This window comes from Myotis yumanensis, unplaced genomic scaffold, assembly GCF_028538775.1.
Source record: "Myotis yumanensis isolate MYYU_CA2020_CCGP unplaced genomic scaffold, mMyoYum1.0.hap1 SCAF_3, whole genome shotgun sequence".
Classification (NCBI taxonomy): domain Eukaryota; kingdom Metazoa; phylum Chordata; class Mammalia; order Chiroptera; family Vespertilionidae; genus Myotis; species Myotis yumanensis.
The window spans coordinates 43,316,736-43,330,509 of record NW_027223754.1 but is presented as its reverse complement, the minus strand read 5'-3'; the positions used below and the strand labels follow the sequence as shown (position 1 = coordinate 43,330,509).

Here is a 13,774-nt window from a genome sequence, read left to right as displayed (position 1 = left end):
GACAAATTAGCAATTTATTTATTGGTACTGTTTTCCATCCAGAGAGAGGTGCCTTGCCCTCAAATCAGGGTTTTGAGGGGTACCGAGGAAGGACCTGACCGCATCAGAACCTTGGTTTCCCATCTCTACTCCCACACATGTGCCAAGGGCTGAGATGGGAGAACTGAGTGAGGAAATCAGGACAAAAGGGTATGCGTAGTGGTTAAATAAAGTTTAAAGGTTGCTATTATTTTCCCAGTCTTATTGAGAACTGAATTCATCAGCATGGGATTCTAACCACTGTTTACCATCTGGGAAAACGTATTTTGTGGTCTAAAGGGTCGGACTGTAGGACTTAACCTTTTGCCAGGCTCCTGCATTTTCTATTCATAAAGCTTGTAAGGTTATTAAAGTAAATGCACATAAAGGTTCGTGGTAAAGTTTTGTAGGATAGTTCTTTTTTTACACATATATTGTTGAGGTTACATCATACACACGCTGTTTTGTCCGTTGAGTGATTTCAGTCAAGAGTCAGCTAAAACACCTCAAAACCATAGATTAAAATAAAGCTATGAAGAACCCACACACTGTCCCAGTAGCTCTGGGGATAAGTGATGAGGCAGTTGTGGTTCTGGTAGACTCTCCTTAACCTTGCAAGGAACTAACAGGCTTCTCTCTATCTGGGCTTCTACCTGCTCCCTGGGTTCTGGTAGAGGGACTTGAGGGTTGAAGTTTAAAATAGAGCTAGGTCAGTATTGGGCAGCAGTCCCCCAGAGCGCCCTGCAGCGTGATCATTGCTACCAAAACAAGCCTCCATTATCCCGTTTTGCTAAAAATGTTCCTGCTGCTGTTTTTGATGGTCTCACCATCAGCGAAATGATTTTGTTTAGGAGTAGTTCATGCTACAAAATAGAAGATGATTGTCATTGCCATCTGAATTTATGGGGGCCTAAATTTGTTCAATTAAATAGAACATCTTCTGTGAACTCTTTAAAATAGATCGTAGGAATAGGATTAAAACTTAAAATTTTATTCTTTCCCAAAGAAACATGGAGACTGAAGGCTACCTGCCAGCATTATTTTCTGAGTTTATAATTATCATAGTCTTAGAAATCTTATTCATTATAGCTTTTGTCTGAGGACACACAATAAGTAACTTTCAGTCTCTTGGCATTAACAAGGTTTTACAGATTGACAAGTTTAATTCCAAATGTAAACCTGAAGTACATGTATGTTCATTTGCTTAACAAATATATACTTACACCTAGTATGGGCCATCACTGTTTCAGATTGAAATATGGCATTTTTTCAGGCTGAAATGAAAATGTCCATAAGTGGACAAAGTTATTAGTTTAAATCCTGTTAATTTAACATTTCTTAATGTCTGGATGAAAGCCAGGCTGAATTTATCATAACCATGGCTGTGCAAATAAAAATATGTGACTAAGGAAATACATGTTGTAGGAAGAATGATCCAACAAACCAACAGAACAAGCTCTTAGGGTTGCTTTGAAAGCATCCACTTATATGTAATCAGTTAATTTAATAATTATAAGCTATTCTTGCTGTAAATAGCCAATGCTTTTTTAAACCACATTTTATCATATGTGCCCTGGAAATAATACAAAGCCATTCTAATAATTCTTAATTTAGACTCCTCATGGCTCATGATTATATTTTAGTTGCTCTCATTTATAAGCTTTCACTAATATTGGAAGATTTCACCCTTTGGGAGGTCTTGCTGCCCAATGATAAATTTTATAATGTCTGAACCATTAAAACATCTGTTTAAAAATTCCAATGTACAAAGGAGTAAGAGGCTCGAGATTGTGGCAGGTGATGTTTTGCACAGTGACAGGCAGCGTCACCTGGATTGTATAGTCATATCGGTATGGAATCCATTCCTGCCTCTTCCTAACTCATCTCTGTCATATCATAGACACTTTGCTTGCCTCGGTTTCCTCACATGTGAATAATAGCCCCCAGCGAGCTAATCTGAAGATTATGCATAAACTGAACTTAAAAGTGTGTGACATACAACAGGCACTCCATGTAGGCTAACTTGTTTTCCCTTCTTGCTTGTCTTACCCCGTGTTTTAACAATTACGGTTATTTATTTACTTTTGTTTTTTTGGAAAACAGAACAATTGTTCAGGAGGACAATGTAGAACGAGAATTTCTCCCTGGACAGCCACCTGTTTTATGTTAACATGTAAATGACCTACTCTAATTGCAGGTTATATCCAGGCATGTAGAGGACTTATGATTGCCGCTGTCAGCCTGGGCTTTTTTGGTTCCATAATTGCCCTGTTTGGAATGAAGTGTACCAAAGTCGGAGGCTCAGAGAAAGCCAAAGCTAAAATTGCTTGTTTGGCTGGGGTTGTATTCATACTGTCAGGTAAATAGTAACTTTCTCCCAAACAAGGTACTTTCACCGTGTTAATGAAATAGCACTCACTAACCACGGTCCTTTCCCTCTGATGCATTTTAGGGTTATGCTCAATGACCGGTTGTTCCCTGTATGCAAACAAAATCACAACGGAATTCTTTGATCCTCTCTTTATTGATCAAAAGTAAGTACTCACCTCAGTCTGTATGTTTCTAGTTCACAGGAAATGTACATAAAATCATATTCTAAATTAAGGTATGGAAACTTTCTCCATGGCTTATGAAAAGAAAGTGAGATATAAGGGGTAGATGGTATTTGATGACATCATTCAAGAGTAAACATTTTAGGTGCTACGTTGGCAAATGATGCATTTAATTACTACATGAGTGTTACATGTTGTCTTGTTTCTAAATAGCTTAAGGTGTCGGATTTAGAAATCTAAACTTCATTCACCGGATATCATAAAATTTAAGCTAAATGGAGGGAAAGTGGAATAGGAGTGTAAGATGGGGAGGAAAGAATGATGAAGTGTGAGAACAGAAAATTGAAAGCTTGCCTCGGTTTTGTCCATCCAGAACAGTATTTGCCAGATGCTAAGCTCTAGGCCAGTTTACATCTGAAACATTGAGATTAAAACAAAGGAAACTGTGCTTCTGAAGATTAGAAACATTCTAATATTTAAATGAAATATTCTTTTTCATTTTTAATTAGCCTTTTAAATTGCTCTGTTAACTATGGCCTTAACATGCTCCACCTAATAAACCTTTATATGTAAAAAATCATTGTATGTGATGCAAGCATTTTTTTTAAATGCTCTGGGAGTGGCACAGACACTCAGATGTGACTGGTCTCAGTCGCAGGTGAATGCTTTGGCATTTACAGATCAGTTTGCTTGTTGTTGTTTTAACTATGGGCTGTTGCTTTTTATAGTTTCCTTGGGCTTATTTCTTTGCATTGGGAAAACCCCATGGGCACCAAATTAGATATAATAACATATCAGATGTTTTGTCTTTCATGAGAGTATACCCACATAACTCTGTGGAGAGCCATGTGGGTATGCTGTCCACCAGGCTGGTGATTCTCTTTCAGGCTTTCGATAAAATGTTATAGAAATTTTAAAAAAGTAATCACTAAAATGGCTGGTCAGGTCTACATTACTCTTTTCCAGTGGAGTTAGAAATCTTCAGAAAAATTGATTTTCTAGTTCTCTAGTATAGTTTATGCATAAATAGTAAGAGCTTATATAATGAAATGCTTGTATAATGAAATGCTTATATAATGACATGTAATGAAAATAACAGCTAACACATTGAGTCCCTTCCATGTAGCCGGCAGAGCACTGCAGAGATTCTTTATTTTATTCTTACAACAGCTTTATGAAGCAGGTTCTCTTGGTACTCCCTTTTTTAAAATTGAGGAAAGAGTTCAAGTAATGTGTCCACTGGAACTTGGACTAAACTAGAAGGCTGATAGAACTATGGCTCAAACCAGGTGGCCAAACTCTGGAATGCTCGCTGTAAAATGCATGATTTATAATATTGGACTACTTTATCATTTTTGTTACAGTATGCTACAGATATTTTTCATTAAGAGAGTTTCTCTTGTACATTTAAAATGGTTTTTATTCTGAAATTTTATTAAATGGGGAACAAAAACAACTGTCTTAGTGTAATTTTTACTCTTCTGCCTATGTTAGAAAAATGTATTCAGTTATAAATTTTTGATAATGATATTTGCATAGATGTACATGACATCAAACATTGAGCATTGAGATGACTCCTGAAGATTGGAAACATTTTAATGATATTTAAATGAAATGCTATTTTTCATTTCAATGATACATTTTTATTTCTGGGTTAGTATCATAAATATAGAGCAAAACTGTATTTCTCTTGGTTTATTGTATTAAGGACATTGCTGACTTTTCTGGATTATCTTTTCTACATCACTGTTTTAATTCCCTGACAATTATCAAGGATGTCAGAAACTTAAAAATAGTTTTAACCTTTCCTCAAAGGTCATGGCTAATTCATGTATGCACCGTAACGTACACGTGTTCTTTGTGTGGTTTTAGTCTGTGCTGCTCTATGCTCAGTCACCTTTTTCAGTTTAGTACAATAGAATTTCTTATTCTCCTTTCAGATTTTAGTGAAACTCAGTTCACTAATTATGGATTCTGAAAGGTTTCCCTCTTTTCCACATTCTTGGTGCTACATTGAACTATCCTGTTCCCACTCAGCCTCCCAGCATTTCTCTTTCCATCTATGCCTACTCACGCCCTCTGTGTCTGCATTCTCATCTGCAAAATTAGGCTAATGCTAGTACCCCTCATGTAGAGTTCCTGTGAGAGTTAAGAGAGGTTGCTTATAGGGTGTCCCAAAATATGTATTCTCACACTTTGAATAATTATACAGGCAGTGTTTATTAAAGTACATTTCATTTTCAAAATTGAGCTGTCAGCTGTTAAACTGTGTATGCATTTTTGGGATGCCCTGTATATATGCTCAGAACTGATTAGAAATGAGCAAACCCCTGTGTTAGCTGTTACTGTATTGTATTGGCTATTATTATTAACACATTTCGGACCAGTAGTTTTATTACTAGCTTTACCCAGTGGCCAGATAAGTTTCTATTGAACAAGTACAAAAAACGTTTTTCATAAATGTTAAAGACATGCTTTAAAATTAAATACCCATTGCATTTTGAAGTTATTTATTACGTGTTCATACAAGCTAATATCTTTTTAAAGAATTCTCATGATTGGCCATAAGCCTTAGAACAGAAAACACAAGAATTCTCATGATCCGTCCACAATGTGTTAAGACTAGAGGCCCGGTGCATGACATTCATGCACTGGGGTGTGTGTGGGGGGGGTGTCCTTCAGCCCGGCCTGTGCTCTCTCACAGTCCAGGACCCCTTGGGGGATGTCCGACTGCCAGCTTAGGGGAGCAGGCCTACTCCGGCAGTTAGACATCCCCCGGGGGATCCTTAGCGCTGCCACGGAGGCAGGAGAGGCTCCCACCACCGCTGCTGCACTCGCCAGCTGTGAGCCTGGCTTCTGACCACCAGGGGGGCAGCTCCTGCATTGAGCATCTGCTCCCTGGTGGTCAGTGAGCGTCAGTCGTTCCGCTGTTCGGTAGATTTGCATATTAGGTTTTTATTATATAGGATTGCTTTTTGAAATGCATGTTGTATTTAAGATGTGGCTTATCTTTATAGATGTCTTTATTAAGCTCTTCTGTGGTGACTTAAAATATAGCACCTACAATTTGCCAATTTACCTTAATGTAATTAAAAACCACAAGAGCTAGGGATTATGTAAAACAACACGACTTACAGATTGGCAGTATTTATAAGTCACAGGCCCTCCATACCAAGGCCTTATAGAAAATATAGACTTTTTTTTTAAGTTGTGCTTATTGAAAACATATTAGCTCTTTGAGATAGGGACTATTTTTCTCACTCATTTTGCACAAAGAAAGGCTCTCTATTACTTACTTAAAATCCCTCAGATCAAGGAGTTGTCAAGGCCTGAAAGTTGTAAATATGATCAGATTCTAACCACCTACAATGGTAGACTAGAGACATAAAAATGACATGTGACATCTAAAGAAATTCACAGACTTCCTTTAAAAAAAAAAAAACAACTCATTTCTGTGCAAACCAACAAGTCGACTAACTTGACTTCATGTTTTCCCTTTACCAACACCTCTCAAAGAGGAGATGAAAATTGAGAAGATCGATAAGCTGCAAATTGTCTCTCAACATTAAGTAAACGGATCTCATGTGTTAAAATGTAATCTTTAAAGCAAGCTTTTCATTAGCTTATTGTAGGGGGATACACTTCCTTAGTTGGCATTTGCTAGAATGTAGTGATCTGTGCCTCTGATTTGTACGTGAACTTAGAATATGTCAGGGAATCAAGGCCAAAGGAAGCCTCTGAGAGGATGGAATAGAGGGCACACGCAACTCTCCTCTTTCCATCCTTAGCACATACTACTTTTCCTAACGCCAGCTACCACCAATTAACATCTATCCTTTCAGGCCTAGAAGGCAGGTGAGTGTCTCTAGGTGCTTAGGAGAGCTGCTCTGCGCATGTGCTAGTTTAACTTTCTAGTGAGCATATACTTGCTCTCCCATACCTAAACCCTAAAATGCACTGGAAAATGGTTCAGGCCTCAGAACCTAGTTTTGTTATTGGCTTGCTTCTGCTGCTATTGTTTTTTTTAAGATTTCTGTATTGAATGAACTGAATCTCTTTGTAGATTTCCAGCACATACTTATTATATAAGGCCCACCTCGGTTGCCTAAATTAGGAAAACACAGCTAAGGTCATCAAAAGGTTCCCACTACAATCCTACTATGTGCAAGGAACTCAGCAGGCACTTTGTTGAGAGGAAAAAAAAAGAGTGGCTTCTAGGGTATAGTTGGACTAAAGATCATGGTAGTAACATTGCAAACATTATCACACTTATGTTCTATGGTTATTTATTTCCGAAACCCTTCCCTTCCCACCACTTACCAGGAAGACTTTTCTTCCAGGCTGCAATCATTTGACAGGATTGCGATCTAAAGAGTTTCTTCTGATTCTGGTTGTGTTCTACCATTTCCCCATTCTCCTTTGGTTTTGCTTCCTTGCTTTCATTCAAGTTACGATTATGTTTTGTGATTCCTGGATGGGCTCCTGCACAGCCTTAAAAACTATTTCTCAGTTCTTCCCTTTGGGCTGTTTCAAACTAAATTTCTTCTTTTTATTATAACAAAACCTACATAATCCCTCAAACCGCCCCCCCCCCCCCGCCCCAATCTACTCTCCTGCAAGCCTATGGTAACAGACACCCCTTAGTAGTTCACCTTACTAGGGCGTTAAAATTTAATTACATTATTTCCACCTTTGTTTTGTCGTCCAAACCACTAACTCCTGAATGTCTTGCTTTATTTTCTTAAATAAACTGTTCCAAGTAATATGTGATTGACATAAAGGAACTTGTTCTCAAAGCATGCAAAGTTAGAGCACTGAACCAGTTGTCCCAACTGAGCAAACAGGTGATCACAATCTTAGAGTTATTCTCCTTTAGTATATGAGATTTATCATTTATGTTTTGGCTGTGATATCCTCATGTTTGGGTCTTATCTGCAGGGTTTCCTGTTTTCAGAGTTTTTAAAACCATGGAGTTATTTATCTCTAGTACTCTTCATTCCTGGCAAATATTTAGTTTCTACTTTAGGATTTAAGCTTTTACATAGATAAAATCTCTTCACCATTATGGCTAGTTAGTAGTTAGAAATAAACAGATGCCTACTTCCCAGTAAATTCTCTCATTCTTGTTATCTGTCAAGTTAAGTGAACAATAAACAATTCAAGAAGTACATTTCTAGATTATACACATTTTCCCTGGTGAAGTTGAAATGAATATCGATCTTACTAGGTGACCTTGCCAAGACATTGAACTTCTTCCTTCTGTCCTTGTTATAATTTGATGAATTATAGAGGTTTGTTTATTCAGGCTTACTCCATTCATGAGATTATTTGGAGAATGGGTTAATATTAATAAACATCTCATAGATTCTTGGATAAGGGATTCCGTAGAAATGCCACATGAACAAAACAATGCAACTGTTAAATATTAAGGTGTTGTTCTGTGACTGTGTTTGGTGGTAGTCAGGCCACTTCAGACCAATTGATTTGATGCTTTTGTTATGCCAGCATGACTTGAAAATCAAGTGTTAGGCATCTGTGTTTTGTTCTTACTGACCAGTAATGAAGTCCCATCCCTGCCGGTATTCCACGCTTTCTGGTCACTCAACTTGTTACCACCCCCAGCCCTCCAGCCCTTTCCCTCTCCTCCCACGTCCTGGCTAACGCCTGCTTCTCCTGCAGGACTTGCATTCTGGTTGAGGGGCCTCCTGGCTGCTGAGGTTGCACCTGGTGCTTCTATCATAATCCTCCTGGGAGATTAGCACTTGCTTAATGGTGCATCTCCCAAACCAGACCAGGAGCATCTCAAAGTAGAGACCATGCCTTGCTGATTGTTGGAGTCTCTTGCAGCCAATCCATGCTCCATGACATTTACAGCAGGGATGGTCAAGCAGCAGTGCTGTGTGACTGTCTGTCTGTCTGCATCTCTCCTGGAGTAGAAAGACATGAGCACGCTTGTGGCGATTTTGGTTAAGTGAGTGAGGAGAGGAGGCAGCAAAATGTACTGTTTAAGAGTGAGGGCCCGCATGTCCCACCACTTAGAAGAGCACCTGACACATAGCAGGCTCTCAAGAAATGTTAGTTGAATTAAAAACTTTTGTTTGAAGCCATGTTTAAAAATTATTGAGGTAGAAAATATGTTGGTGAGGACATAGAGCAACCAGAACTCTCATACACTGCTGGTGGGAGTGTAAATGGATCAGTCACACTGAAAACCTGTGTGGCAGCATCTACGAAATCTGGACATATGACCCAAGAATTCCATTCCTAGGAATATACACAACAGAAACGCATCCATATTTTTACAAAAATACACGTGCAGTGTTCATAGCAGCACTTTTTGTAATAGCCCAAAATGTCAACTACCCACATGCCTATCAGCAGTAGAGTGAGTAAACAAATGGTTATATATTCACACACTGGGACACTACAAAGACATGAGGATGAACCATCTACAACCATTTGGATAAATCTCAAAATTAGTAATGAATGAAAGAAGCCAGACTCAAAAGAGTACATATAACATGGTTCCACTTAGTTAACTACAAGGACAGGCAAAACTAACCTGAGCTGTTAGAAGTCAGAGAGAGGAGCAGTGGCTGGAAGGGGGCCCAGTGCGGCTCTAGCGAACTGATTCCTGAGGCACATGCATGTTGAATTTGAGAAACTTGACCTGTGCATACTTGTGTATGTAAATTTATTAAAAGCTTTAAAAATTATTTTTATGGAAAGGAGTAAGGACCCCGGATCCAGGCTACTTGGGAGTAAACCCTGCTCTGCCACTTATCAGTTGTGTATTTTGAAGAAATTACTTGTCCTTTCTGTCGTCTGTGTTCCTCTTCTATAAAATGGGTCATAGGTACTCTGAGGTTATTGTGAGAATTAGACGAGGTAGCACATTTCGGCTGTTTAGAAGTGTGCCTAGCACGTAATAAGCACTCGGTAAATGTTAGCTATTATTTTAAAGGGTACTGGCCCTTAAGCAGAGCACATTAATGTACCATTTTATTACCTTATACAGTATATTAAGGCTAGCCATTGAGAACTGTATATTGAAATATTGGAGACCTAGTAGAAAGGATAATTGTTGTAACATACTTGGCTCTCAAGTAGAAGGTAGGCTTGAAAGAGGTCTAGCCTGAAACCGTTGTAAAGAAACAAGGCTTGTCCAATTTCTTCTCTTTATTTCTCATCACCTCAGTCACAGCATTGAGGTAGAGATATACAACAAATTGAAATTGTCAAATGGATCGTCTTGAGACCCTTCTAATAAGAACCCACTCTGCATACTTCTTCCCCAACACCTGGTTTGGTTCTGAAATGTTTTTGGGTAGGCTGCTGAGGATTCTGAACAAAATGCAGATATGCTTTTAATTGATCCAATTTTTTTTCTCCAAGTCCATCTGTGTGATTTTCTCTCAACACAAACAAATATGTACACCTGTCTCCACACAGATTCTTGACCTGTGCTCGCCAGTGCTGGTCTTGCCCTAAAGTGTCTCAGGACAGTGTTGGTTGTCTTCGGAATTTGTAATCTTGAAGCACAGCCCCCTCTGCAGTCAGTTTACCCAGACTTCAGCATTTGTGTGTAAACATGTTATTGTGCTACTTGGAGTATTGTGCCAGCACATTATTTCTCACTGAAAATGCAGTTTCAGTAAACTCCCAATAATCCACATGAATGGAGACCGATGGCATAGATATTGCTGAACAACTGATTTTTTTTTGAACTATGTAATTTTGGGGACATGGAATGTTCTTTGGCTAATATATTGTTATACTTTGGATGGGTTCTTAAGTTCCCATGAATAATTGGCAAAAATCTGAACTCCTGTAAAGATACCTACTGAGCACTTTACAAGAGAGAAGGAGGCAGAGAGATTAAGAGGCAGGTTTTAGAGTCAGATCTCTGCTCAGACCCGGGCTAGCTGACAGAGATAGCACCTCCTGCTTGTGAAGTTAAGGATGAAAGGAAATAACGTATAAAACACCCACCACAGCAGCACATGTTATGTGATCAATAAGTGTTACAGTGTACCTGTATTAATATATAGAATGTGTAGAATTCTGAACTACCCTAATGATAAATCATAATACATGGAAAGATAATACATGAATGTCTGCCATAAACTAGCACTGAAAAGCAATTTAGAATCGGCACCCTCCCCCTGCCCCCAAAATCACTCTTTATTTAGGGTTTCCTAAATTTGATAATTCTCCATGAAGTTTCCATATATAAGTAGACATTATTATTTAAATTATCCCATTCTACTTTATTTTTTTAAATAAATCTTTATTGTTCATATTATTACAGTTGTTCCTCTTTTTTCCCCCCATAGCTCCCCTCCACCCAGTTCCCACCCCACCTCTGCCCTTACCCCTCCCACTGTCCTCATCCATAGGTGTATGATTTTTGTCCATCCTCTTCCCACCCCCCACACCGCTTTCCCCCCCAAGAATTGTCCGTCCACTCCCTTTCTATGCCCCTGATTCTATTATCTTCACCAGTCTACTCTGTTCATCAGATTTTTTATTCACTTGATTTTTAGATTCACTTGTTGATAGATATGTATTTGTTGTTCATAATTTTTATCTTTACCTTTTTCTTCTTCTTCCTCTTCTTAAAGAATACCTTTGAGCATTTCATATAATACTGGTTTGGTGGTGATGAGCTCCTTTAGCATTTTCTTATCAGTGAAGCTCTTTATCTGACCTTCAATTCTGAATGATAGCCTTGCTGGATAAAGTAATCTTGGTTGTAGGTTCTTGGTATTCATCACTTTGAATATTTCTTGCCACTTCCTTCTGGCCTGCATAGTTTCTGTTGAGAAATCAGCTGACAATCCTATGGGTACTCCCTTGTAGGTAACTAACTGTTTTTCTCTTGCTGCTTTTAAGATTCTCTCTTTGTCTTTTGCCCTTGGCATTTTAATTATGATGTGTCTTGGTGTGGTCCTCTTTGGATTCCTTTTGTTTGGGGTTCTCTGTGCTTCCTGGACTTGTAAGTCTATTTCTTTCACTAGATAGGGGAAGTTTTCTGTCATTATTTCTTCAAATAGGTTTTCAATATCTTGCTCTCTCTCTCTTCTTCTGGCACCCCTATAATTCGGATGTTGGTACGCTTGAAGTTGTCCCAGAGGTTCCTTACACTATCTTCATATTTTTGGATTCTTTTTTCTTTTCTGGTTGGGTATTTTTTGCTTTTTCGTATTTCAAATCTTTGACTTGATTCTTGGGCTCCTCTTGTCTGCTGTTGGATCTCTGTATATTATTCTTTATTTCAGTCAGTGTATGCTTAATTTCTAGTTGGTCCTTTTTCATATCCTCGAGGGTCGCACTAAATTTATCAGCGGTTTCTAGAAAATTTTTGAAAAACATTATAACCGTGGTTTTGAACTCTATATCCAGTAGTTTGCTTTCCTCCATTTCTGTCATTTGTGACCTGTTTCTTTGTCTCTGCATTTTTTTGTGCTTCCCTGTGTTGATAGAGTGGCTTTCTGTGCTAGGTGTCCTATAGGGCCCAGTGGCTCAGCCTCCCCAATTACCTGAGGTGGACACTCTTGGTGCACCCCTTTTTGGGCTGTGTGCACAGTCTTGTTGTAGTTAAGCCTTGATTGTTGTAGGTATCACTGGGAGGAATTGACCTCCAGGCCAATTGGCTGTGAGAATCAGCTGTGTCTACAATGGGAGAACTTCTGTGCTGAAGACATCCTTATGGGGCAGGACTTGCTTCAGTGGGGCTTTGGTGCTCACTGAGTCTGCCCCTGAGTGTGTCCCTTATGGGTCTGAGGAGTTGTAATCTGGATAATCCCAATCTGACCACTGGGTACACAGGCTCTTGGATCTCTAAGGAGGTGCTAATATAGCTTCTGCCTGAGGCTACCCAGCAGGAGGTACGGAGAGATCTGCAGATTTCTCTTCCCTGTTTGGGGTTTGGAGGTGCCCAGATGAGGCCAAGCTGTGAAGCAGTGCAAGCTGCTGTGGGGCCTTGGGCTTTCTTTTGGATGTTCTGGGTCTCTCTGACCCAGCTGCAGTTTGTTAGGTAATTTTAGATCTCAAAGGGCCAGGCCTTTCATATGCAAAAGCCTCTGTGCACAGCTTGGGTGGGGTGGGGTCTCAGGGAATCAACAGGGCGGAGCAAACAGCTATGGCTGATCCTCAGCCCTGCCCTAAGAGGCCCCGTGTCTCAGTGTCCCATCTCAGTGTCCCGTCTCAGTGTCCCGCGGTAATCGCTGCAAGCACCTCTGAGAGAAAGCTGCCCTCGAGTTCCGCCCGCTGCCAGACAATCCAGTTTCTCCCAGTATGAGTCTGGGTCCCCAGAGACTCGCCTGGAACTGGAGTTCAGAGCAGTCCGGAGCTTGAGACTCCCTCCCGAGTGAAAAAGACACCGGCGTCCTCCAGCCCTTTCCGCGTGCACCTTTGTATCTCTGCACTTTACTTCCGCACCTCCTCTGAGTCTCAGTGTGCTTTTCTCTTTCCTTCTAGTTGTAGAATTTCCACTCAGCCAGCCTTCCTGTGGTTCTGGATGATGTCTGTTTTGTCTTTTAGTTGTATTTTTGAAGTGGTTGTGCAAGGCAGCAATTTCAGGTGTTTACCTATGCCGCCATCTTGGTTTCTAAAAGCGACCCATTCTACTTTAGTCACCATTGGGGAGGCACCTGCCACTTTTTAGCAGTCTCATGGGAAATCTTGGGGCATCTTTCAGGCAGCATGAGAGAACTGTTCAATGACATGAATTGCATAAGTGAGACTATACTGCAACGGTCTCAGGGAGATACACAGGCACTAAACACGCTGCTTCTAGAATGTAGAGTACTTTGGGGAAATGTTTGTTTGTAGATAATGCCGTTAGAGTACTTATTTAATACTAGAGGCCCAGTGCATGAAATTCGTGCACGGGTGGGGTCCCTAGGCCTGGCCTGCAATCGGGGCCGATCAGATTCCCTGCCTCCCTGCCTCCCTGCCTCCTCCTTCCTGCGCTGCCTGCCCACACACCTACCCCTCGTTCCCCATCCCAGCTGCAGGGAACGGACCAGGAGGTTGGCCACTGGCCCCAAGGAGGGAGCCAGCCCTTGCCCCCCCCCCCCCCCCCCCCCCGCCATGAAAAGGCCACATCCACCGCCACCCACCCCTGGTTCCCATCACAGTCCAGGGGCCTGCTGGATGGGAGGAGGAACCAGGAGGTTGTTTAGGGCCTGTGGGCTGGG

The 13,774-nt window shown here is 40.4% G+C and overlaps 1 protein-coding gene across 2 annotated transcripts in view; it reads left to right on the top strand.

Moving 5' to 3' along the window:
- CLDN10 (claudin 10) overlaps positions 1-13,774 on the top strand; it is a 130,839-nt gene that overhangs the window by 109,639 nt on the left and 7,426 nt on the right. For both annotated transcript variants that reach the window (XM_070407435.1, XM_070407434.1), the window contains exons 2-3: positions 2,216-2,377; positions 2,471-2,552. In XM_070407435.1, the coding sequence (XP_070263536.1) occupies positions 2,216-2,377; positions 2,471-2,552 (244 nt within the window). The remainder of the gene's footprint in view (positions 1-2,215; positions 2,378-2,470; positions 2,553-13,774) is intronic.